General features: G+C 39.9%; 1 protein-coding gene across 6 annotated transcripts in view; it reads right to left on the bottom strand.

Moving 5' to 3' along the window:
- The window catches only part of SPRED1 (sprouty related EVH1 domain containing 1), a 61919-nt gene extending 36540 nt beyond the window's left edge, over window positions 1-25379 (bottom strand). Inside the window, exons 1-3 of one of the 6 annotated variants that reach the window (XM_065686600.1) lie at window positions 24258-25379; window positions 15187-15372; window positions 6610-6738 (exon numbers count right to left, since the gene is read on the bottom strand). Coding sequence is in view for 1 of the 6 variants with exons in the window: in XM_065686599.1 (XP_065542671.1) it covers window positions 24258-24289 (32 nt within the window). In the remaining 5 variants the exon portion in view is untranslated. Of the gene's footprint in view, window positions 1-6609; window positions 6739-9699; window positions 9770-15186; window positions 15373-24257 lie in introns of those variants that run through there. The other 5 variants (XM_065686602.1, XM_065686601.1, XM_065686603.1 and 2 more) reach the window with 5 other exon arrangements.
- Between the last annotated feature and the right edge of the window lie 333 nt (window positions 25380-25712).

Raw genomic sequence — 25712 nt, 5'->3', positions numbered from 1 at the left:
CAGTAAAGATCAAGCTCAAGAAACAGGAACTGAAATTTGGCCATTTAATTTGTACCCATGTATTCTGCTAGGGACTTTTGTTCTTATTCTAGCAAGAGAAGAACCTTCTCCATTCATATCCCAAGCACAGGGTCTACTACTGAAACAGTAAGATTTAAAAATAATTTCCCTTATTATAAATAACACTGAATTTTGAGTATTTATCTGCAATGAGATTGTCCAAATAATCCCAGTAAATCAGAAGTCATTAACTGCTTTACTAGCTAACAAAAACCAATCAGCATTTTATTATGCATACTAAAATGCAAGGTCAAAAGACCAGTAATATATTACAAGTAACTTCTTCACTGATGCTAACAAATCATCTATTTTTTGAGCCAAAATTTTCACTAAGGAATTTAAGCCTTAAGTACAGGCTGTATCATGAAAGTTCACCTGACAGAACCTAGTGCCAAAGGGCCACTCAGGTACCCGAGGGATGAAGAAACCACACACAAGGTTTGGATCCTCATTTAGAGCTGGGATTTCTCTCTGACCTGGCCGGGGCTGGCCATTGCTGTTGTGATCCCCATCGCAGGGCAGCAGGCTGGATGGGGGGCTCTTCCCTGTTCTGGAATGAGGAGGGGTGGGTCCTACAGCTACTAGAGACATGTTAAGAGCCATTCAGGTAACATTTGGTGGCCCGAGGACGGTGAAGGTGAGGCTGCAGGTAGCATCGCGGAGCTGCCGGAGGAGGTTCATTGCTTTGCTCACAAACCAACATTAGGAATACATTCATCACCGTATAAACTTTAAATACAGGATACACAAGAGTGTGTTTGATAGCTCCGCTTTTTGAATTTGGTTGCTCAAACATCATAAAGCAATTGTATTTGAAGGGAAGAGAAGATATTCCTTAGTCATGCGGTAATTCCTAGCATGCATTCATTTGCCTGTAATTTTTATCCATTACTCCCAGTGTAATTAAAGACTTGTTTATTAAAAAACAACAAAAAAACAAACCCAAACAACTGTTGACTAAAAGAAAAATCAAAAGAGATGCAATTGTTTCAGTCAAAGGATTCTAGAACTGTCACTGCAATTTCAACTACCTGATGAGTAAAGTAGCTCACATCCTTTGCTTTCTTCACCCATATGTTGACTGGAAAGCATTGTGTATTCCACACAACTATACATTTGAGGCACTTTCACAAAAGACTTAGGGAGTAAAAAAAAAAGAAATATATATATATATTGATTATTTCACATAAAAAGCTGATGCTTAGAAAAAAACAGCTGACACAGTTGTTTCTTTATGAAGCACAAAAAAGAAAAGATTGCCCAAGAGTTATTTAAGGGGAAGAAAGGGGAGCTAAAAATGCCAGAACTCAAGAAACAAAAATGAAGTAATGGATGTTTCAGAAGTCAGTGACATGAAAAGACTGGGGTGGGAGAGAAGAATACAGCTTGCATAAATTCTTCCCTACCAAGTAAATAATATTTTAAAAAGCGGACAGGGGGGAGAGAGGGAGGGAAGGATATGAGGGAGAGAGGAAACAACATCTGCTTTTTCCAAACAAGAAGCAGTCACATGAGGAAAAACTGTGTGCCCTTCTTCAATGTGTGCAGCACAAACACAAAGTATTTGATTTTAACTGTATGAGAGAAGCATAATCATAAAGCATATCGCTGTTCAGCATGCAATTCTGACGCTATGACTTTCCATAATACATAATTTTTTTCTGCATTAAAAGGGAAGTATAAAATCTTGTAACTAAATCTAAGCTAGTAAAAATTTGTTAGATTGGGTCCAATTAAGATACTGAATTTTTCCATTTTTAACTGTGTATGGAGTAATTTTCAGCGAATACAAGCTATTATATTACAATCTCTATCATATTTTCCCCTCAGCACTAGTGAGGCCATACCTTGAATGCTGTGCTCAGTTCTGCACCCCTCACTACAATGAAGACATTGACGTGCTGCAGCAGGTCCAGAAAAGGACAAAAAAGCTCGTGAAGTGTCTAGAGCACAAGTCTGATGAGGAACAGCTGAGGGAACTGGGGTTGTTTAGTCTGGAGAAGAGAAGGCTCAGGGGGGGACCTTCTTGCTCTCTACAACTACCTGAAAGGAGGGTGTAGTGAGGTGGGGGTCAGTCTCTTCTCCCAGGTAACAAGTGACAGGACAAGAGGCAACAGCTTCAGGATGTGCCAGGGGAAGCTTAGATTGGATATTAGGAAGAAATTCTTCACAGAGAAGGTGGTCAGGCATTGTAACAGGCTGCACACAGAAGTGGTGGAATCACTGTCCTTGGAAGCCTTAGAAAAACATTACACTGCCTAGTGATGGTTTTGGCAGTCCTGGGGTAATGTTTGGACTTGATAATCTTAAAGCTCTTTTCCAACCTAGTTGATTCTATGATTCTATATTAATAGTTTTACTTAACACAGGTGGATAACTTCTACGGATCATAAAGGAGTGGAAAGAAGGGTTCTTAGAAGCATCTCCACAGTGAGTAAGCAGAGACAGATGAAAATGCACAGCAATCACATCATCTTATTTTTCCTGCAACCACTTTCTGCAACCTCATTTCAGCAGAACAAAGACTAGTGAGAAAATATAAAAGTGGTGACCATTCTATACTATCTTCTACTAAGAAGTCCAAGGCAACTTTCATACCTGCACTTACCATTATTGTTATAGCATTTTAAAGTTACACGATTTGGCACAATTGCCAGAAGCACTCTCTACCCTTCTCTTGCCCCGATTGTTTATTTATTCCTTTCTTCACCATTTATGCAGCCTTGCAGTGATCAACACTGGGAAGCTATCTGAATCAAAAGCAATCCAGAAGAAAGGTTAACTTCAATACAGAACAATTATCCAACTTTAATCATCAAATGACTGGTTTTGGTCACAAGGCTCTCTTGTAAGTGTTCAAAGCAGTTCTGTAGACACCATACTTCAACACAAGTTCCAGAACAGTGTCTGAACACATGTATGACTGCTTCTCCATCTGCAACTGCTGCCAAACTCTCATTCACATAAGCCTGTATGGATCAGGAAAAGAAGGGGTCAGTCATGTTACAGCCCAGTTGGAGCTTGATGGCTTCTCTACATTGCGTATGTATTTTGAGATTAAGCCACAAGTAGTCATATGAGAACCTAGGATTCAAGTCACAAAGTCTGGCAAGTTTGATCTCTTTCTGCAGTATCAACATAAGTTATGTTTTAAATTTTTATTTTTTTCTGGCTTCCTGCCCGTGGAATGATGAGCACCAAACGTGTAACAAAGTTACGAATAGTTTCCTTCCTCACAAGAAATGTACATTTTCTTTCTCCAAATTCTTAGCAGGACGAAGTTTTGGCCCTCTTTGTATTTAGCAAAGCCTAGTTTATATGCCAACAAAACAAGCTGAATTTCCTTTATGTAGTGACTAAACACACAAAGGGAAAGCCCTCTTGATTCCAGAAGATGCAAGGGGATTAACTCCGATAGCACAGAAAACAGATACTCTGAACACTGCAAAAAGTTCATCCCCCAGCACAGTAAAAAATGAGATGCAGAGAATCCACAGTTTTCAAGAAACACAACTGAGAATATATCGCAATATCAGAATTAATTGTAAGCGCAGGTAACCTGCATGTAGCTTTTAGTTTTGATATCATTAATTCACATAAAACATAGTATTAACAACGTGGTGTTAAAATAAATGAGTACTATATTGCTGCAGATTAAAACACTGATACACCACACCTGGCTACACATTTTACTCATAAACCACTAATTTTACAATAAAGTAACACTAAAGACTGTAGTCCTACTGTATTAATTTAGACATCTGAATGCAGACTGTAATAAGACTCTGCAAGGGTTAAGAGTACTCAGTCTGAATCTTTTCATTGGAAAGGAGTTATAGCAATCTCTATTTGGAAGAAGTTTAATATATACCAAACAAATGTGATTTATCTGAAGTGATTCATCAGCTCATCTTCATTGATGTACAATCACTAACACCCAAGGAAATATAACCAAAAAAAAAAAAAAAAAAAAAGGAAAGTAAGAACAACCTAGAAAAACACATCTGAGAACTGAATGTTTCCACTAGAAAACATTTATTCATTTTAACAAGTAACAAAAATTGATGAAGTAACTATACTGTTAACTACTTGTTGCAAAGACTCTTTAAATTTTAATTAAGCCTAGTCAATTTACTGGTACAACACATTTTTCAAGCTGCAGTACTATTGGCAGCATGAGCCACTGTTGCTTTTACCACTTTTTTTTCTAGTTTGTGCTCCTGCATTATTATGCCAGGCACATAAGGGAGAGGAAATACACATCTCCCCTCTCCAAAAGAGGAAGAAGAGAGAAAAAGAAAACCATGAAAATCTTTCAAGTTATGCAGCTATTTATCCTTCAATAAGGATCATTACTTACAGAAAGTTACTCAGTATTTCTTGAGAATGCAAGGAAATACGAATTCCATGAATTTCAAGCTTTAAACACTGGGTTCCAGTACACTGGCACTCAGAAGAAAAACAGCTTCCCGCTTACACTCATGCAAGCATTTTGACATAGACAGACGATGCATCTCCACCAAACAAATTAAAGGGCGATGCTCCATTGAGCAGTTATATGACAGGAATACAGTATACTATGCACAGCACATAAATGCTACATAGATCACTCGTTTTGTGAGGTCCTTATTAACTGCAAGGTTTTATTTATAGATATCTAAACAGTCATACATGAGTTCTACCAGTGATTCAGCATCTGTAGGTCTGCAGCAAAAACTATTTTATTTTGTAGAATAACAGGAAGGCAACTAAACCTACTCACCTAACTCCAGCCTGAATCCCTAACCCTTTTCTTCTCCAGACCTGAGACACAGTTCTGCTGCTTCCTTTGTGTTAACTCAAATCAGCATGCAACTGTGAAGCAAGCTGGTTGTGCAACCAAAACAGAAAATCCATCATGCCAGAAAGATTGTTCTGACAGATCAGTGCCCCAGATCACCTGCAGTCATATGCCCTTTAGATGTAAGACCAAGGCTGCACAGGTGAATACAAACTATCCCTTTCAGCGGCAGCCCAACACTATACTTCATCATTAGAAATGCAGACCCACACAACTATTTAAAGACTTATCTAAATTAGTCATTTGGGGAGGGGGTGGGGGATTTATATATAAATTATTCTTTAATTCAGAGGAAAACCACAGAAGTTATTCTCTGGTCCATACACAAATTTTAATTCTGAAGATATTTCTTTGGGTTTGTTTTTCTTTTTTTAATTTTTTTTACTGCTTTAACTCTGGTTTAAATCAGTCCAACTGATGACCAATAACATAGCCATTTGTGCAACATAAAAATCCATTCGTTCTTCCTGTACTGCATGGGAACAAATAGACAGAATTACCCCTTTGCTTTAAGATACCTAGAAACCAAGAAAAATGTTCTGCTGCATTTGACATTTTTCAATCACTGCAGATACCCTATACATACTTCCACCACCAGGTGTGAATCCTAGGAAAGTCTCATGTCTCATTCAGTCAGGTTACTGCTACAGTAGAGTTTTCCAGATACAGCCAGCAGTGCTTACATTCAGTTGCACATAAAGTTTGAAAGAAAAAAAAAATTAAAATAAATCATTATTAATTTCACAATAACTAGAGGCTGAGAGCATCACAGATATCACTTTTATCATTATAATTTTAAATTAGCCCTCTGAGTCTATTTATTCATTTACTCTTGATCCTCATGTTACAGCTTCCAGCAGCAGTTACACGGTTAAAAGCAGATGCCTATTAGAATAAACTTCTGGTGGGAAGTGCTAAGAATTCACCCCACTGCCTACCAATCCATCCAGAAATCTGTTCTCACTCCTACTTCCTCCTGTCTGTTCCTTTCTGAAACAGCAGTAGGGGGGTTGGGAGTTTGCCTTTCCTCTACTGGATCATAGTTGTGTACATGAACTATACCGGACCATATGGCAATCTCTTTCAATTCATAAGAGGCAAAACAAGCTTCCTACCAACCCAATCCAAAGAGATCCAGGTAAGAGAGAGACTACAGATACCAGTGTTCACAGCTCTGTGAGATGGGTTACTAAATTCTGCCACTATATTAAAGTAACAAGAAGGAACTACAGAAATGTTGCTTCAGGGATAAGAGAAGCATGCCCATACTCGCGCAAGCATTTACAGTGTGCTCCAGCTTCTCTCCCCACTACACACAGAAGTAGCCACCTGCCTATATGCAACTTTCAAGTAGTCCAGAGAAAAACCAAAGACTCAGATGCACTATTCAGTACGCAGGAAGGCTCTGCCACAAAGAAAATTACTGTACTGAAGGAAACACGGTGCCTGTTTAATGAGCAACATATGCAGAGGATAGGCCTACTCACAGGAGAGTGAAACTGAAGAAGAGAAAGGTTGAAAGCTGAAAAGAAACCGACAGAGCTTCCTGGAAGCTGCCAGACGGAGACAGGCCAACTAGGAATGTAGTGGAGATGGATCTTCCTTTCATGAGGGGAAAACGTTAAAACTTTATTGAACAGCAAAGTGCAAAAATCCAATAGGAAAACAACCCCCAGACCCACCACCTCAGCAGAAATTCCACTACTCACTCTCAACGAAAAGAGGGTAACTTCTCAAAAGGGTCCAGTCTGGATACATGAAGTTGTGTTTAGCTCTTTCGTAAAACTAGGACTGTCTGATCTCAAGTACATTGAATAGGATCTTGTTCATCTCCTTCTCTAGAAATTAAAACAGATTTTTAAAGATAGTTTATTTTTAATCTTACAAAATACTGATTTCATTTTATGACAGCTTTTAGGCCAGCAACCAAGTTCTTGTGTAAAACAGCACAAAATTTTGTCTACATTTGTCTACATTTCCACACTAAGTTTTAGGTCACAGAAGTTGCATAAACATACAAGGAACCAACATGACAGAAAATAGCTCCCTCAGCTGGAGCTGAATAATTTTTACTTTTTAGCTTAATTCAACTAGTAGACTCATTAAGTATACAACTAAATTACATGTGTATAACAAGACACTTATCTAATATTCTTAATTTTACTGTTCACTACTATGTTCTTAAGTTCTTCACTATGACATAGATAGCTTCATGAGAATAAGAAGCATCTGTACCAGAGGGAGAAGGGAGCAAACTGAAAGCAGTATGAGGTGATGCCCATTACCTGCCTTAAAGTAAAATGAAAAACACCAAGACAGACATCTGCCAACCAGCTGGAGATATATCCAGGATCTGCCTCTATTTAAACGTAACTACAATAAAAATAAAAACTCGACCATGGTTTGCCATTGCATCACTTTTTCTTCAACTTTGATATTGTACACAATGTGGAAAAAGATGTGGGCCATACAGGATAAGACTGAATAATATTCTACCTTTAATTTACAGCTGTTAATGCACCTGTAACCTGCAATCATAGAGCCATGACATTTGGTATAATAATACCAAAAGTGTTATTGTAAAGAACAATTCGCTCCTGATGTTGAGGTTAAATATTCATCTGTCACAGTTTAAGAGAACTGAGCACTTCTCTCTGTTCACATGTCATTTAAAAAAATAAACAAAACCCTGTAAGCAATTAAAGAAATAATGAATAAAGTGGCCAAGAGATTTTGACAAAAATCTCTAAGCACTGAACTAAGAAGCATGACCACATCTGTATTTGCCTTAGAAAAAGCCATCCTGATCAAAGGATATCACTGGCCTATCACATTTGCAACATTCAGAAGACAGTTGTAAAAAAAAAAAAAAAAAACCAAACAAACAAAAAAACCAAATTAAAAAACAGAACAAAATCCCAAATAAATCTACCTTTGAAAGAAAATTTAAAATCCACGCTTAACAGCAATGACCAAAAATGCTAAATAGTCTAAAAGTTAAAATACTAAACCTTAGAAGTCCTACAGATTTCAGAAAGCTCATAGAACTTCTTTAGGAACAAGGTTCTCTAATTCACGTCACAATAATTTTAGGTTCAGTTAGTGTCAAGCACCATTATTTCTTAAGGGCTTTTCTCAGATAGATTATGTGTCAAATAGATTTAACCCCAGAGATGTAACATGATCTTATAATAGTTATGACTAAATTACAAGTTTTAAAGTAGACAGCCATCAAAGTAAGGAAAACAGGCAATGGTGGATTCAGGAAATGTACATTCCTCCATAGTCAGCTAATGGCAACATTAATAGGATGTGATGGATTTTTCTCCACCAGGAGAAAATACTGCCTGCATTTCTGCTTCAACAACCCACACCAGCTGACTAATGGAGTTATATTTTTGTCTCATATGAGGATGGTTACTTGCCTGTCCTCTAGCAGTTGCAGAATGAAACATTAACAGCAGCTGTGGAGCGAACAGAAAAGCTGCTCTATTTGGTAGCCAAGATTCAAAGCACAGGCCTTTCCCCTCAAACAGTGGAGCTCATTTTCTGTCACAGGGTGACAAAAAGACACAGCACAGAACAAGGCCACTTTTAGGGCTTAAAGTAGCTAGCTGAAGATACTTTTAAGGAGTAATAAATCTTCACAGGGAGGAAAAGTAAAGGATTTGCAAAAACCAAAATTAAGGTTCTTTGACAGATACGAGCCCTGGGGAGCCTAGAAGTTGTTGTTGGAAAGAAAAACTGATGAATCAGAACAGGTTTCTTAAAACAACTCTTATCAAATACTATTAAATGTAAAAACTCTTTACCTTGGCATAACAACAATGCTAATTATACCAGACCAGTCCCAAACAAACACTTCCGCCACACTACTGAATAATCAGCATATGCCTGCAACTAGAAGCATCTTATTATGCAATCACTTGGGCTTCAGTCCTGCAAAAATTTAAATATATCACTCTGAGTAGACCTACAGATCTCTGAGGAAGTCTGTAGTTTATCACACACATAAAAGCCAACACATATTTGTAAGTCTTGCAGGATAATTGCTTTTGGCAGAATATAAATAACATTGTTCTAATGTGTTTCAGCATCATGGTCTCCTGCATTAAGAACCAGGTGTTCTGGTGAAGCCTGTCATTCTTCATATAATGAGTGGCAGATGCATACCCCACAGAGACATTTAAACTTCCCTTTACATTTTCTTTAAAGTTTCAGAACAGTGTTTGGGCATTATTTAAAAGTAGCAAGAAAGCTAACAAATGAAGCTGATACAAATTGCCTAGAAATGCTTTCTTACTACTGCCATGGATACCACTGGTGGGACTAGAGGCAATTCTTAGACAAACTATCTATAGCTTCCAACACTTCCAAACAGTACACCAATATAGGCTGTGGAGTTTACTAGGTATTTTTCCAGAACCCAATGCACTGGGTGACAGGGAAATAACTCAATATGAGAAGCAGTCTTAATAAGGGATTCTAATGTTCACTGTACTATAACTCAATGAAAAAGCTTAAAAGACTGCTACAAGACGAGCCTTCATATAGCAAGACGGGCATCTGAAATAATTTTAGAAACTTAATGCCAGTAGTTTGCCTAATTGACTTTAAAATGCATACCTAAAACTAGGCCTTAGATTTTTCCCCTTGTCAGTCTTCTTTATCTTTTCAGCATTGTCTTACTGTCTCTACTGCCTTTCATTTTAACTCCTAACAAGGATAAACTTGAGCAAAGAATAGGAACTTGGGTAACTGTCAATGACATTGAGAATTTAAAGAATGGTATATATCACCTCTTCCAGTCACTACTGCTTCTGCAAGCCCAGCTGGAACAGAAGATCTGTCTTGGCAGAAGGCCCAGCTCTAATAAGGGGAAAGGAATGAATATATTTTGTAGACACAGGTAGCTCTTACAGCAAGGTTTACTTTTGTCCTTCCATTCCCCCTCTCTCCCTTATTGTTATTCAATACCTTAATCTCTCTAATCCCACCACACACAAAAAAAGAAAAAGAAAGAAAAAATCCCCACCAAACAAAACCCAAGAGTTTCACTGATGATATATCATAAAGATTTTATAGCTGAGAAAGTGTTGCATGCAACAGCAGTCCAACAATGCTAACAGCAATGAGGGGAGAAAAAGTAATTTAAAATACTCAGCAGCTCTCTCAAACCTGTGACTTCACATTTACAGCTTGTAACTGGCCCAACCAACCAGTTAGAAATTCCTTGCATCAACTGGTTTCTATTAAGCACATTTTATTTTGTGCACAAAAATAACAGACCCACAGGTAAATTGGATAGACAGATACATTTTGAAGTACTGACCTAATTCTTTCTCAAGAACTCCTTTCCTTGGCTTGCACCTCAGATGTATCTAGCATAAAGCAGCATCTTAAAAAAAACAAACAAAAAAAAAAAAACCCACAAAAACCCAAGTATTAATGAGCCAGGCCTGAATGTCCTTGTTCAAGGCAAAGCCCAAGAGCACCAACACCTCCCCATCTCCCTTCTCCTGCTAACACACTACTTTAGCATCAGAAAGCAAGCAGATGACACTGACATGACCATAAATTCAATGCATTTCCTAGCAAAGCTGAATTACTCAAGTTTTTTCCCTAGAGTATCATGCTTACCATTTCATCACCTTATTCATGTGATTCTTGTGAGACACACTGTTTCAAGAAATACCTGTGCAGTACATAATGCTCTGAAATACTGTTTAGATGTTAAGACTAATTTCAAGTTCTAACATTCAAGGATGAACAGCACACTATACCAAAAGATTAAAACTGAAAAATCTGGCATAGCAATTTCAGTTCACTTGAACTTCTGAATGCCTGAACACACAACACTTGTATTAAGAACAGAAAAGCCACCCAAAACTAAATTGCTGCTAAAGTAAAATGAGGTCCTACCAAGCAAACACGTCTAAGTTTTCCACTAAATAATCAAGAAACAAATAATATATTTCAGCTTAAACTTCCTGATGAGAAAATAGATGCATGTGGATTCTAACCAAGTATAGCAAGCAGAAAAGTCAGACAAAGGATTGCCAGATCTTTTATGGCAATTCTTATGGTTTTCTATAAAGCATTAACATGCATGAATATTAAGGTAATACCAGCATTAACACCTTAATAAATTATAGTACTAAATCATTATTAATTTGTGATGTCCTTGGAACACTTTGTGCAGATATTAATTGCATCTCTGAAGATCTTCAGGATCTCAGTTATCCAGTTTCTTCAACATTCTCGAAGGGAGATTTCTAACCTCCCAGAAAGAAGAAACCATAGCTGACCCCTTTGCAGTTTTATCGAGCAGTTCTGAGCCATAATCTGCCTTGTCACAAAAACTTCCCCAAACCATTTCAAACCACAGATCTGCTTTAAAAAGCAAACAAGTGAGCAGTTAAGTTCAGTGGATTTTAAATAAATCTACTCCCACTCTCCCCCATTAACTGATCTCTACTGTAAATTTGCTTTCAGATGCTTTAGGTGGCTATTAACTGTATAGAGACAAAGTTACTTTGTGTGTCAAAATGACAGCACCAGTACTATTTATTTAGTGAAACTGGATTTGTCAGTGTTAGTAAATCACAAGGCATTAATGGAATTCTTTGTATTTCTTTCTTAAATGGCTTGTGTAATTATGCAACTTTAGCTTCTTCTGAAATACTTCACAGGTTGACAAGGAAGAATCTGAACACACCTCTCTCAAAAAAAAAAAAAATCCTAAACCCATTCTGAAGAGTCAGATTATGTAAATAGTCTATCAAAAAATATTAACGTAAATGCACCCATAGCAGGTATCAGATACAGCACTACAAAAGTTCATATGGTTTGGGAAGGAGGCATTTATAAATTAGTTCAGATTCATGTCTCAAAAAACCCCACAGAATTACAAAGGTTTGCTTGCGAGTACCCTTTTCTCAACAGTTTTACAAAGGAACATCAACTTCTAGACCTTCAAAGTTATAGACAGATAATTTAATTCAATTCCAAATAGTATCATTAATACTGAATTCAATTTGATTCCTGTGGATCTTTGAACCTCACTTGTAGCAGCCTCAACCACCAGGTTCAACAACTGCTGCTGCAAAGCTACATATTGAAGTGAATAAGCCACACACAAAACATTGTCTATTCTGAAGGATATCGTATGTAATGGAGCTCACAAGACTGAAAGATGAATGAACAGAAGTTTCATCATTAGGAAAAAATTCTAAACCATAAAAAAAACAACAAACCAACAACAACAACAAAAAACAACCTACAGAAGTAATGCATAATCCTCCCTACTTCTGTCAGATATTACAGTAATTTCCAATAGTGAAGGCATACAAATACTACCTGATTATTTAAAACTTCAGATATATCTGAGCTTCATGTGATTCTACTGGAATAATGCACAAAGAGAACTTCCTGTTTTTTGACCAACATTGCTATTGACAAAGTCAAACAAAAGCTATTCCTGACAGAATTATTTGCTGAGCTATAACAAGAACACCTTGCAGAGGAAAGGAAAAATAGTCCTTTGGAAAACACCATTTTCCAGGGTAAATAAAGACAACAAAAGTTGCATCCTACTGAAGATACAATACAACTAAACTGAATTTCTTGGTTAACGATAAAAGCTTGAATGGCATCCTTCAGTTTAAGTGTTAAAACTGTATTTCTCAGGAATCAAATATATAATTTTATTATATAGACAAAATAAAAGAATATCTGTCTCAGACAAGGAATACCAAAACTGGAAAGAAAAAAAATTCCTTCTCACCAAATACATCCTAGATCACAGATATTAATGCTGCAATAGGGAAATGACAGTTATACTCTCTCCACTGTAAAATATCTAAATTGTAAGTTAGACAAGAAACAAAATGTAAAAAGCAGATCCTTTCTACACAGGATGCAACCATTTCTGCACTATCTGGTTGTAATTGCCTTGGAAACAAACTGTGAAGCAATCTCAGATAAACTGGCCAAAATTACTCCTGCCCTTGAGAAGTTACACTTGTTCCTTCTTTTAGCATTGGAAATTTAGTTAGGATACCTCTTGCAACTTCTCTACTGAAATGATCTTTTCCTGAAGCACATGGAGATATTTGGATCACCAAGTCTTATTTGGGATGGTACACTGACAAAAGCTCATTGTTTGCACCCTCCAGTTGGAAGAAGTGTGAGGGCCTTAAAGCTTACTTAAAAGATTTTATTTCATTCATTGAGTTTCAGTTGTGGGATCAAGCTCATGCACCACAGACTTGCCAAAAGCCAATCCTGTACCTTCCAGCAGTTGCTCAGGTCTAAAAAAAAAAACAGCTGAAGTAACAGATATAGTAAACTTATTTCCAATCATTTCACAAGTCTAATCCATACATTTTGCTTTTGTTTTGAAAAGCTACACATATAGCTGTAGCTCTACTTCAGGAAGATTTGTTCACAATCATAAAAAGTTGAATTTTCTGCAGAGAAGTCACTCAGCATTGATTTTCAACAATACTGCAATTTCTTCTCCTTTCACTGCTGAAAGGAAGATGAACTTGCAGCTTGTGGGAAGCATTCTGTCTTCAGCAAAGGAAACACATCTTTTTATTTAGGTTATGTTTTTTATGTCCCGGATTGGCAAAACACAAGCTTCTTGCTAGCACTGCTCAAGGGTAAAACCCTGGTATTAAGACCTGTGAGGGTGCTCAGTGGGCAAGTCAAAATGTCTTGAAGAGACAATAACCAGTGTCTTATTGTCCAGAGAAGCTTTTCAGGATAAGCTGTATGAGAACACTGATTCAGAGAAATGCTCAGAAAAATGCTTCCTAAAATGCTAAAACCAAAACTAACAAGGATAGCTCTAACAGGCAACACACTTCAAAACACAGAAAGATACGCCACTTTCAGCAGTAAAAAACAAAACCCCAAACAAGCCCAAATAATAATAAAAGCAAACAAAAAACACAAACAACAAAACCAAACCCTCCTCCCCCCAAAAAAGAAATATCCAAACAAACAACAACAAAAAAAACCAAACACAAAAGCCCCAAAATAGTTAATAACAAAATAACTAATTTAGGAAAACTACAGTTTTAAAAAGGTACAGCAGACAAGAGAGGGAGAACCTGAAAAGCTGCTCTAATTAGAAAACTAAGCTTACTGGTCTTCCCCTAGTTAACAACGTACTCCAGAAGGAGAATAAAGGCCCCCATAGGAAAATACCTTTACTAAACTATAGCACTCCAAATTCGTCTTGTTCTGGAACAGCTTCCTGAATAGACTTGCTCTTCATCCAGAATTCAACTAACAGCTGAAGAAGAGCTCATGTTTTCTACTTTGCTTCAGGGGAATGACTGTGGACATATTCTCCCTTTGCAAGATTTGCAGGCAGCCGTAACAGAGAAATAAAATGTAGTGATATTCTGCACTGTGAACCTAGGGACTTCAAAGAAAAACAAACCTAGTTTTATATCAGGGACAAACATTCAACGTGCTTGCACAAGCATCGCCTTTATGCTGTGCACAGCACCCAAAGTATACCATAAGGCACTTAAAAGCATGTGATAAGGCAACATTACTGCAACTCCTGAAACCATCTCCAAAAAGTCTTCTTCACACACAGTCTGAAAACAGAGAAGCATCTAATCGGGCAACACAAGATTCCCTCAGCCTGCCTGTAGCCAAGAGGCTGGGGTGGAGGTATGGTCACAGACTCAATTTTCAGCACCCCAGGCAAACGCTTAACTGATTTCTACAAATCCTCCATTACCTAATGCGGGGTTGTTAACATGCACGATTCCTTTCCATCACCATAGTAACAAAGCAGGTACATTTTAAGGTGCATATGGGGGCTCTTCTAGAGGATGTGTCAAGTTGAATACAGCTAAGACAATATAAGATATTTTAAGCTAGACCCGTTCAGTACAAATACAGAAAGCATGAAAGTACTGTGATAGAGATCATCACAGGATTGTTTAAGCAGTGGTTACACATCCATTAAAAAGTTTTCTGGAGGCTGAAAGAAGTAGAAGATGAAGCAAGATTCAATCAGGACATTTATGGGCCTTAATGCGTACGAACAGCTGTGTAATAACAGCCTGATTTTAGGATCTCCAACACCTTCAGGAACCACAGAGCAGAACATACTAAACATTTTTAACAACAATACGTTTTACCTGTCAATTTCCATAAAAAAAAAAAAAATCTAATTAGGAAAACACATTTACTGATTAAGAAATTACAAGCAACTGGCATTTTAGTTTCAATGACAGCTGCAAGAATTTTGCACTTACATGCCCGAAGTATGACGCTATTCCTGTAGGACACACGAGGACACCACAGAAATCCAGTCTTAATGGCAACCTGTATGTCAGGTGCCTCCATGGCAATTATGGTCATACATGTCAACAGCCTAACCAGCTCTGTGCGACTGACATCCCACGGCGGCACGACTTGCTCATAACAGATGTCATTATTGCCTTAAAAGAACCAAACCAAAAGTCCAAGATTACTAACATGTTATTCCCTAAAATAATTTCTCATGCTACACTAGAAAGAGCTTCCAAATTGGGAGGAAAAAAAACCCAACAAAACAAACCCAAACCAAACAGAAAACACCACCAAAACCCAACTTTCAAATAGGAAGAACTAAGAAAATCATGCTAGCAAAAGCATGCAAGAAATACACTACAAATCTGGTTAAAGTAACAGCAGTATTACCGACTGAAATACTCCCAGAGTTGAAACGGGAGGATTAAAGACTAAATTCAAGACTAAACTGCAGAAGCAAACAAATAATAATAAAAAAAAAAACCAACCCCTAACAAACTTAGAACGCTGCCTTATTTTCAGTATTAGTATTTATAGAATTTTAGCACTTATTAAGATACAGTCTTCAATTTCACAGCACCACCTGTGTGTGATCAGAAAGTATAGTTCTCTCTGGCACAGGATGAGCAGCAAATGAAGCAAGAGGCTGAAAAAAAAGAAATGTGCGTTTCCTAGTATTGAAGGTTTGAGAGCAAGCAGGCAATCTGATCATACTCCTGGCTCTGTCTCATTATCAAAATCATCAAAATTCATGCCCTCTGGCCACATGGATTGTATCTGCACAAACAATCTCAGATCTCAGACCTGACAATTCTCAAGCATTTCATTTACAACTTTACATTCCCTTAGCACACTCATTATGTGCACACTGGTACCAGCCATCATACATCATAGTTTCTTCTACAGTTGTTTGGGTTTTTTTTGGGTTGGTTTTTTCCTAAAAAAAAAAAAAAAAAAAAAAAAATTCTACATTTTCAAAAAAATTTCTACAAAACTGAAGTAAGAGACAGCAACCCTAGTGGTTTTTCTGAATAACATCAGTAGCACAGATCAGTAACATCTGAACTACAAGCGGAACTTGTAATAACATAGATAACTAAAATAGGGGAGACTCCAGCTGGACATGAGTAAAAAATTCATTACAATGAGGGTAGCAAAATACTGGTACAGACTGCTAAGAGTGGTGGTGGATGCACCATCCATGGAGACATTCAAAGCCAGGCTGAGTGTGGTTCTGGTTGAAGATGTCCCTGCTCATTGCAGGGTGGCTGGACTAGATGACCTTTGAAGGTCCCTTCCAAGCCAAACTGTTCTATGATTCTATGAACTGCTCCCTGAAGAAGACACAAACGTACCTATCTCTGTTCTACCCTACTAGGAAAAGTCCAATCTAACATCCTAAAGGGAGCAAAGACCAGTGATTAGCAACAGTAATTAGTGCTTAAAAACACACAGGTTTGGTACATAAGGTCAGTCACTTACATAGATTAAAAAAACTCGAAACAAACCACGATTAGCCATTTTAAAAAGGTAATAAACCTCACGTCTAGATCCTGAATTACCTCCTTTACACATTTCAGAAATGCATTCCTGTCCAAGCTGGAACACACCACAGGCTCAAGCTGCTATCACAGACTTCATATTACAACATGCTACACTGGGATCCAGAGTGAGCTTGCCGCTCACAGAAAGATATACCTAAAGCACAGAGTACTTTATCACATCTGAAAGAGTTAAAAGTTTCTAGGAAGCTACATAAATATTCCTAAATCAGAGCAGATCCTGTACTCCCACCTTTCCTACCCTTACTTAAATCCTTTCAAGAAGTTGAAGAGAGAAATCCCTTCTGCCCTCAAGGTTTATACCACTTCACCAAAACAGTTCTGCACAATTTCTGAAAGAGAAAAAGTCACAGGCAGGAATCCTCATTGAGAATTTATTTCACCAGTTTTTGGTTTGTTTAGGATAGGTGGGCAGTCTCAATAACAATTTTTACTAACCCCTACCCCAGTTTTCAGTAATTACTTGCTTTATTAATGACATTCTCAATGCTTCTTGTTGCTACACTTGTTTATTCACAGCATCTGACTTTACTAAAGCTTTACTAAAACTGAAATAAATCAGTTCAATCTTTTACCTTGACAAACTTCAGTTAGTGTAGTAACTCGTCAGTACAAGCCAAAGAAAAAGGGTAACTGTCAACACTTGGCAAATCACCTCGGAGAAAACTTCTTGAACTTATTTATTTGGTACCATTTTTCTAGAGTATCTTAAAAAAAAAAAAAAAAAAAAAGGAAAAAAGAAAAAAAAAGAGAAAAAAGGAAAAAGGACAACTCTGCCACAGACCTGACACCTGCTTTCACAAACCGTTCAAGCCAGACATCGATGCAAACAGCTTCTTTATCGCAAATAGCAGTAGCCAAAAATTTCAAACACAAGAATGAATACACCTGGGGAGGTGTATTCATTCATGAAGGAGGAAAAAAAAAAAATTACCACCTCTTTTTCAGTCAGTTTAGATGTTTCAAAAGCACACATTTGGAGAGTTCTTGTGTAACTCACACATGAAGAATATTTTCGTCTGAATGAAAGTTTGGTATCAGGCAACAAAGCAGCATGGAGAACAGTAACTGCTGAAGTTTCTACAGCCTATTTTCCCTGTTTGAATTGAAGTATTTACTGTCATACGACAGTGAGTTCTTAAGAGAAAAAAATGCTTGTGATCTTCCTGTATGTATAATGCAGTTATTGTCATTATATTGGGACATTTTTCTTATTTTCCCCATCTTATTTGGGAATTTGGGCCCGCAACTGTGTGTAGCAAGTCAGTTATTATTTAATCTGAACACATTCATAAATAATTTTAGTACTCACAGCACTTAAATGCACATCTTTTGTCCCCTAGATTACCTAAAGATTTATTGGCTAGTTGAGTTTTTTTTTAATTCATTTCTTATCATAGGTAGGAAGAAAACAGTGAACATAAAGCACTGAATATAAATAAATGAATATACATTATTTTAATAAACTGGTATCACAGACAGCAGCATGACTATTGTGTGATAAGCTTGAAAAGATGTGAAAACACATGCACTTAAAATGTCTGCTTATTTCCTACAAGGAAGTGCTTCTCAATACCACCATAGTCTTACAGACTGATTCGCATTACAGATATTTGTCAAGTATGAGGGATACCATGTTTACCATAGACCATAAAATATGTTACCATATACAACATAATACTACCTCAGATATGAGAAAAAACACAGGGAGTAATGCCAGCCAACAGATTTTACTAGATCAGAGTATAAGCACTAGCAAAAAAACAACAGAAAAATCTTCTCTTAGGGAGTACAGGAAAAGTGAGCCCAACAAATACACGTACTGCCATTGTCTGAAGTCTAGAAATATATGTTAACATGGCATACTGAGAGAGCAGCCAGTCCCCTTCCTTCCCTCAAAACCAAACTTTGCTAAAGATTATTTCTGCTGAATACCAAGACTGGTTAGAAGATACACCTAAAAAAGTATTAGAAAGTATAAAAAAATGTTGTAAATATGTTTACATCTTATTGAATTTTAATTGTAATATTTGTGCCACATTAGTCGCCAATAACTAAATAAATACTTCATGTCTAGAAGTGCTTTCAGAAAAAGAAATGCGTATTTTCAAGGGAGAGAAAGAAGAAACAGATTTTGTATTTTCAGGCACCATTTATTTTTTGTTTACAACCAATTCCAGCCATTCAGTGACTGTGCAAATTGTGCTAATTAAAATTTGCTTGCTTAAATACTGTTGCACATTAGAACAAAGAGGGAAAAGACACAGATAGCTCCTTTTTAATATAACCCTAAGGAAACTGGGATCCTCAAAAACATGGCAACTCCCAGCCATCTTTCAAATTCCTTTAAGGAAGCTTCAACACATTTCGATTGAGAAAGAAGAGTAACAGGGAAAAAGCAGACATTTAAACATTAGAACACCACCATTTAAGCCAAAATACATTGTATGCCATATCACAGTTACATTTTTTCAATCAGGAGAGTAAAAACCAAAAAAGACAAAAATATTTCCTTTAAATTTGTGCCAATATTCTAAAAAGTATTTTTTGTTTCTGATGTTTCTCATATCCCATGAAGTCATCACCAATGCATACGACTTTTCCAGATATACACAAGACTGGGTAAGTAAGAAACAAAAATGCCAGTGTTAAGCCTAAAACCCACTAGGAATGCCCTGTGCTTTAATCCCATGACTTCTTATACTATCAAGATGTATTTCTTTCAAGAAACACCTCTACTTTTGAAACACAGGCTGGCATCTTCACTGCCACTTAACACTTCAAAAATGTTAAATTTTAATTGAATAAACAAGGGAAACACAGCATTTTTTTAATTTCAAGTATTATTGCTGGCTCCAGTTATGCTAAAACATCCAGAAAATATTCTTCTGCAATACCACAGTAATCAAGAAATGCTGCTAAGGTGAACCCTATTTTTTGCTTAAAAAACAAAAAACAAACAAATAAAACAAACCACCAAAAAAAAAAAAAAAACCAAAACCAAACCCTGAACAAAACAACTCCCCTGACTCACAGATTATATAACCTGCAAATATAGTTTCACCTTCAAAATAGTGTCGTGTAACATAAAGCCAAAGAGACAGCAATAAGCAGTTCATAAGACTGGAAAAGCCTCCCCAGGACTCTTTAGGAGCCATTCCCCCAAAAGAAAATATATCAGGATTGCAATGATTTCATATAATCACTTTGTTTAGAAGATGCCTTCCTTAGCAAAAATAAAATCTTTCCTCTTTTTTCAAATTACATTAAGGGATGAAGAATTCCAAAGTTTATAGATATACCCTAAATAGCAGAAAGAAAATTAGCCTGCTGAAAAGTGTTAAAACCCTCTGAGAGCTAATAAAACCAAACTAGTTGGCTTTACTTCCTGCCATATGATTTCATGTTCATCTTTCAGTATTTAGGCATGTAACAGAAGAAGTTCTGAAGCACAAATGAAGCATAAACAGCATTTTCATAAATACTGAAGGAAGACGTGAAGATACCAAGTATTTTAAAAATTTAGTTCAGCTTTACTTTTGAAATCAACACTGAGGATATTTACAACACAATAATCTAGAGGCTGCTAAACAAATAGCATTAGTATATATCTGTATATCTGTGTTTCTTTAATTTATAATCTCTTTAACTATCTAGGAAAATGAGTATAAGATTGCCTATATTTATGTAGCAAAATAATTAGCATATGACAGTCTGAATCTGTAAAGTACATAAAACAAACTGAATATAATTCAAGATCACAAGGATTCCCTGAAAAAGAAAGAGGCCACCTGCAATACAGAGGAAAGTAAACAAGCCAATAAAGCAGCATGCCTACTTTTCAATAGCAGCAACTCAGACTCCATCTTAAGTCTGTCATCATTCATCCCTGCTGAATGGGGACTACGTAACGTAACAATCATTCTGTTTCACCTAACACTGAAATTCAGTAGCATTTACAGACAGCAATAAAACCTGCCACCAAATCAGGAATTTTGGTACAGTGCTTGCTGACCTGCCTGTTTTGACATTATTATGTTAAGTTGCATGAACTGCAATTTGACCCACAAATCCCACTAATGCCTTCCTTTAGAAACTGACAGTATTTGTGAACCCCACATTGTGTTAATGCTGACCACAGTGACTGCAAAACACCACTGGGGAGGGGAAAAAAGGGGAGGTAAAATTATCTGGAGGTACAGAAATACTCTCATTTAACTAATACCTAACTGACAAATACAAAAACATACAAGAACCGTGTGAAAATCACCAACGAGGACTCATTCATGGCAATCATATTTGTTCATATGGCTGCCTTCCATATGTTCATGGCTGACAAGAAACCTAGTAGTTCTTAATGCAGCTTTTTTAATTGGTCTTTCACCACCAGTGAGAATCTAACATTATTAGCTGAGGTCAAACTCTACACACTACAAATATTTATACCTTACTCCATAACATTAAGTTTTATAAACAAAGAATAATGCTCAATTACCAGAATACTCCCAGTAGCCACAAAGACACAAAATGCACTGCAAAGTACGCATATTTACCCTTATATGCTAAGAGATTTGTTAATGAATTCAAGGCCACTGATGTCACCAATTATACTGATAAAATTAAACACAGTGAACTTTAAATATATGATGAATCTCAATTGGTAGATAGGCCTTATTTTCACAAATGGTTGTTTGGAGTTTCAAGCATATTTCTCCAGTCATTTCAAATGACACACTTGTGCTACGTGCAAAATAAACCAAAGAGAAATGACGACTTTGGCCTCACCAAAAATGCTGTCAAAAAAAAAAAAAAAAAAGGGCAACTGAAACAGAAAAAAGCAATATTTTTCATATTTTTCTTCTGATAGTCTCATAACCAAAGTTAAAAGAATCTATTATTCGAGAAAAGGCACTGTTTATAGTGTTTTGTGAGGTTATACACATTCAGCTTTATAACACCGAGTTAACCCAAACCAAATACTGTGCATGAGCTTTCCTTTCTCATTTTAAGTAAAGATTACTAATCTGGCAGGTATTCCCTTAGGCTGCGCTACCAACAAACACTTATCCACTCCATAAATGTATAATTAAAGATCACTTTAGTGTAATTTGTTAAGATAATGAAATAGTGTATCCATGAGCAGCGAACATCACCATTTTAACAGTGACACCACAAAACAGTTACATCAAACAAATACACTGCTTCAGGAATGCTTCATCACCAACTTTCATTCAATTTGTTGCTGGTTTCTTTTAAAAAAAAAAATTTAAAAAATTAAAGTGAATGCACTGACCTCTAAACAGTTTCTGCCATATTAAAACATTTCTGTTATTTCAGAGGTTTCTTCAGCCACAGCATAGGTTAAGGAGAAATGGCGATAACTAATCTCCTGCAAAATCCTCAGTGCAAACAGGGGAAGAAAAAAACCAAATCAAACCACAACTGCATTGCTGATTTCTATCGATTTAGTTGTCTTCACTGTTACCTGCATTTTATAACAGGCAGTATTTTCGTATGTCTCATTTGGTACGATCGGTTTCCTTCCTACACTATGCTGATATCTTGCAGATACAAGACGGTATTGTTCAATAAAATGTAAATTGCCCAAAATGTATTAACATACTGTCTTGAAAACAGGTTCACAATAATGACTATGATCTTCAATATTCTGGTTTTGAGTCAGTGTCTGAAGGGGAAAATATTTCAGTGTTTTATGAATAAAACTCTTCCCTGCTTAGATGTTAGACGGCACAGCGACAAGGCGTTTCCGAACTAATGCTCCTTTACAAGAAAACGACAAACAAACGCTATGAAAATGCCCACCCCCCATCTTTGGTGCGGGCTCCCCTGGTCGCAGCCATGAGCCTTCTTTCTGCCGCCCTCTGCGCTGCGCCTGCCGGCCTGGCTCCTCTCCCTTCCCGTGCAGGTCTGATCCGCGGAGCTGCTGAATGCAGAGGCTGTGCTGCTCTGTGAATGGACAGCCAGGTATTTTATGAATGGAGCGGATCACGTGCTCCCAGCACCTCCCCGAGCTGATATTTCCCACATAACTGTGTCAACAACCAGCGAGCAGCACATATTAATACAGCCGGTCCTGGAGACCTTCCTCCGCCGGCCGCGGGAGGGTCCCTGCACCGTAGCAGCAGCTCGGGGCACTCTGCAGGGCAGGTTCTGCCGCAGGTCAGCCGCGATGACGGCAAGGGTTGGTTTTTCCCCCCCCCCCTTTTTTTTTTTTTTATGAATGGAGATTGTGGTATGCAAATGAGAGCGATTCACAAAAAAGGAAACATGGCGGCGGCCCCGGCTCCCCGCTCCCGGCCCCGCGGGCGCCGCAGCAGCTCCCGCCCGGCCCGCCCCGCGCCGCGCTCCGCGACCGGCAGCGCGGAGCTCCCCGGGCTCGCTGCCCCTGCCCGCACAGTTCCCCCGGGGCCAGGCCGCCACGCTTCGGGGAGCGCCAAGGAAGCCAGGCAGGCTTTACTGCGGAAGGCAGCGAAGCGGGCAGCGCCGAGCTCCCGCCGCGGAGCCGCTCGGCCGCCGCTGCCGCCCAGACGCACCACCGACGGCCGAGGAGCTGCCTCCGCTCCGCCATGGCCGCGGCCACCACCCGCATCATTCATAAAATCGGCCCGAGCCAACGCCGGCACCGCAAGTCGTAACGCTAAGGCGCGGAGACTGCAGCGACCGACCTTAAACGTCCCGATCGCAGCGAAAGTTTCAAAATACTTCTTGCTCGTTCTTCAACGCCATAAAGAACTCGGGTGTTTCCTGACAAGCATTTATCTCCTCCGACCCAAAATGTATTTCAAAGACAGACTACATGCAGGGGGATACAGCCGCGCGCACACACATATTCTCTGAATTTCCTCCAAACCAGTCACACTAAAAATACTGAGAGCCTTGAACTGTCCCCTTCCTCTTAAAATAATAATAAAAAAAATCCAAGAATTAAGATCCTAAGTGCTTATTAAAAGGAAAAAAAAAAAATGCTCCAGGGTAGGTTTTAGCTGTATTTACACTGACTGACTCATCCAATTAAAATTCAGGAGCAGTTTCCTGCAGGATGAAGCTCCCACACACTAGTTTCCATGTGAAATATCTACAAGTAATAGGATTATTATCAGAGGTAGTACGTGCCGATACCTCTCTGGGCATTCGAAACCCTTCCCCCTCCCCCGAGACACTGTTGTTACCTGCACCGTTTTCTATCGGGCTTTAATTAAAGCACGCTTTTCTGACCCCCCCCGCTCGCAGCCCTTCTAAACCAAGCCCCTTCACAAAGAGACAGCTTCAGGGCTTCCATGGACGCGAGCAGAAATGCGCAGTACGCGCAGGGGGAGGCCAGGACACGTACGTGCGCAGCGAAAGGCCCCCGCGGGCGTGGAGCCGCGGGACGCGCCGAGGCTCGGCCCCATCCCGATCCCGATCCCGGGGGGAAGCCACCGCCACGGCGAGCAGGGGGAACGGGCGCTTACTCGTTGTTAGAAGTCGCCGTCTCTTCGCTCATTTTCTCCTCACCGCGATCCGACAGGGAGACGGAGCAGCACCGACGCAGCCAGGGCGCAGCCAGAACTCACCAGAAACTTCACCATTGTTACCCCCCGGGCTGCCGCCCCCGGCCAGGCCCGGGCAGCGCTGAGAAGGGGGGGAGGAGGAGGGAAAACGGTGGGGTGAGCGATCTTTATCCTGGAAACACGAAATCCTGTTGTCCGGCACTGGAGCGTATTTCCCCTGTCTTTAGAGATGACGATGATGATGGTGGTGAAGGCAGTGGTGGAAACAGCAGAAACAACCACGGATCTTCTGCTCTTGAGCTGCTTCCAGTTAAAGGGGGGCAGAGAGGCAGAGACGAGGGAGGGCTCCGCGATGCAAAAAACTGCACCGCACCGTCCTCCCGCTGCAGCTCATCTCCCGTTGCAGCTCCTCCCGCTGCTGCTCCACTGCCTCCCTCGCCCAGCCGGGGCAGGCAGCGGCAGAAATTCCTCCAGACACCGGAGCCGCCACAGGCAGGGGCAGGCACGGAAGGGGGGGGGGGGGGGGGGGGAAGGGGGGGCCGAGCTGCTCGGCTGGGCTCTCCCACCCCCTTCGAAGCGACGCCGAACACTGCGGAGGGAGGACGAGCCGGCCCCAAGGAGAAGGCTGGTGACGGGGGAAGGGAGGCGTTTTAAGCCAGCCTGGGGGTGGGAAGGGGGGGGGGGGAACGGAGGAGAGGGAGGATGCGTCACGGCTGTTTGTATGAGGAGCGGAGCGGGGAGCTTGGGAGAAAGGAGCTGCCAGGGCCAGAGAGGAGCCCCGGCCGCAGGACGAGAGGCAGGGGAGGGAGGAAGCCTGCGGGGAAGTTCAGCGGCCGCGCTCCCTCCTCGGCAGCAACTCCATTAGCTACCGTCTCGGCTCCTCGCAGCCGCCTCCGCCTCCTCCTCACAGGAAAACTGGGCGGAAGCGTTGACTTCAAGCTCCTTCCGCCGCCACAGCTTGATCCAAAATAACCAGGGGGAAAAGGGAGGAGGGAGGAGAGGGAAGAGCGAGGGGAAGAAAGTTATCCCCTTGACACTGAGCCCGCACCGGCCGGGCCCGCGGCGCCCGCCACTGCCCTGAGCTCGAGTTTCCTGAAAGTAGTTCCCTCCCTGCAGCGCTGCCTCACGCGCTTCCCAAGCAGCCGCCTCCGCCGCAAACACGCGCACGGCGCCGCGGAGGGATACCGGAGCTGTCCCGCTGTCTCCCTCCTTCCTGCGCGGCGGTCGCAGGGCAGGGGACCCGGCGGTGTCACTCTCGCCGCATCAGCTTCCAGCGCAGCCCGGCCGAGCCGGGCCCGGTCCAGCGCTGCCCAGGCGGAGCACCGGGCTGGCGGCACTCTTCAGCGCGGGGCCGCGCAGACCCCGGGGCAGCCGCTGCGGACCGGACCGGACCGAGGCGAGCTCGCGCTTTGGCGG

This window comes from Lathamus discolor, chromosome 6 (genome assembly GCF_037157495.1).
Source record: "Lathamus discolor isolate bLatDis1 chromosome 6, bLatDis1.hap1, whole genome shotgun sequence".
Taxonomy (NCBI): Eukaryota; Metazoa; Chordata; class Aves; order Psittaciformes; family Psittacidae; genus Lathamus; species Lathamus discolor.
This window is presented reverse-complemented; position numbering and strand designations above follow the sequence as displayed.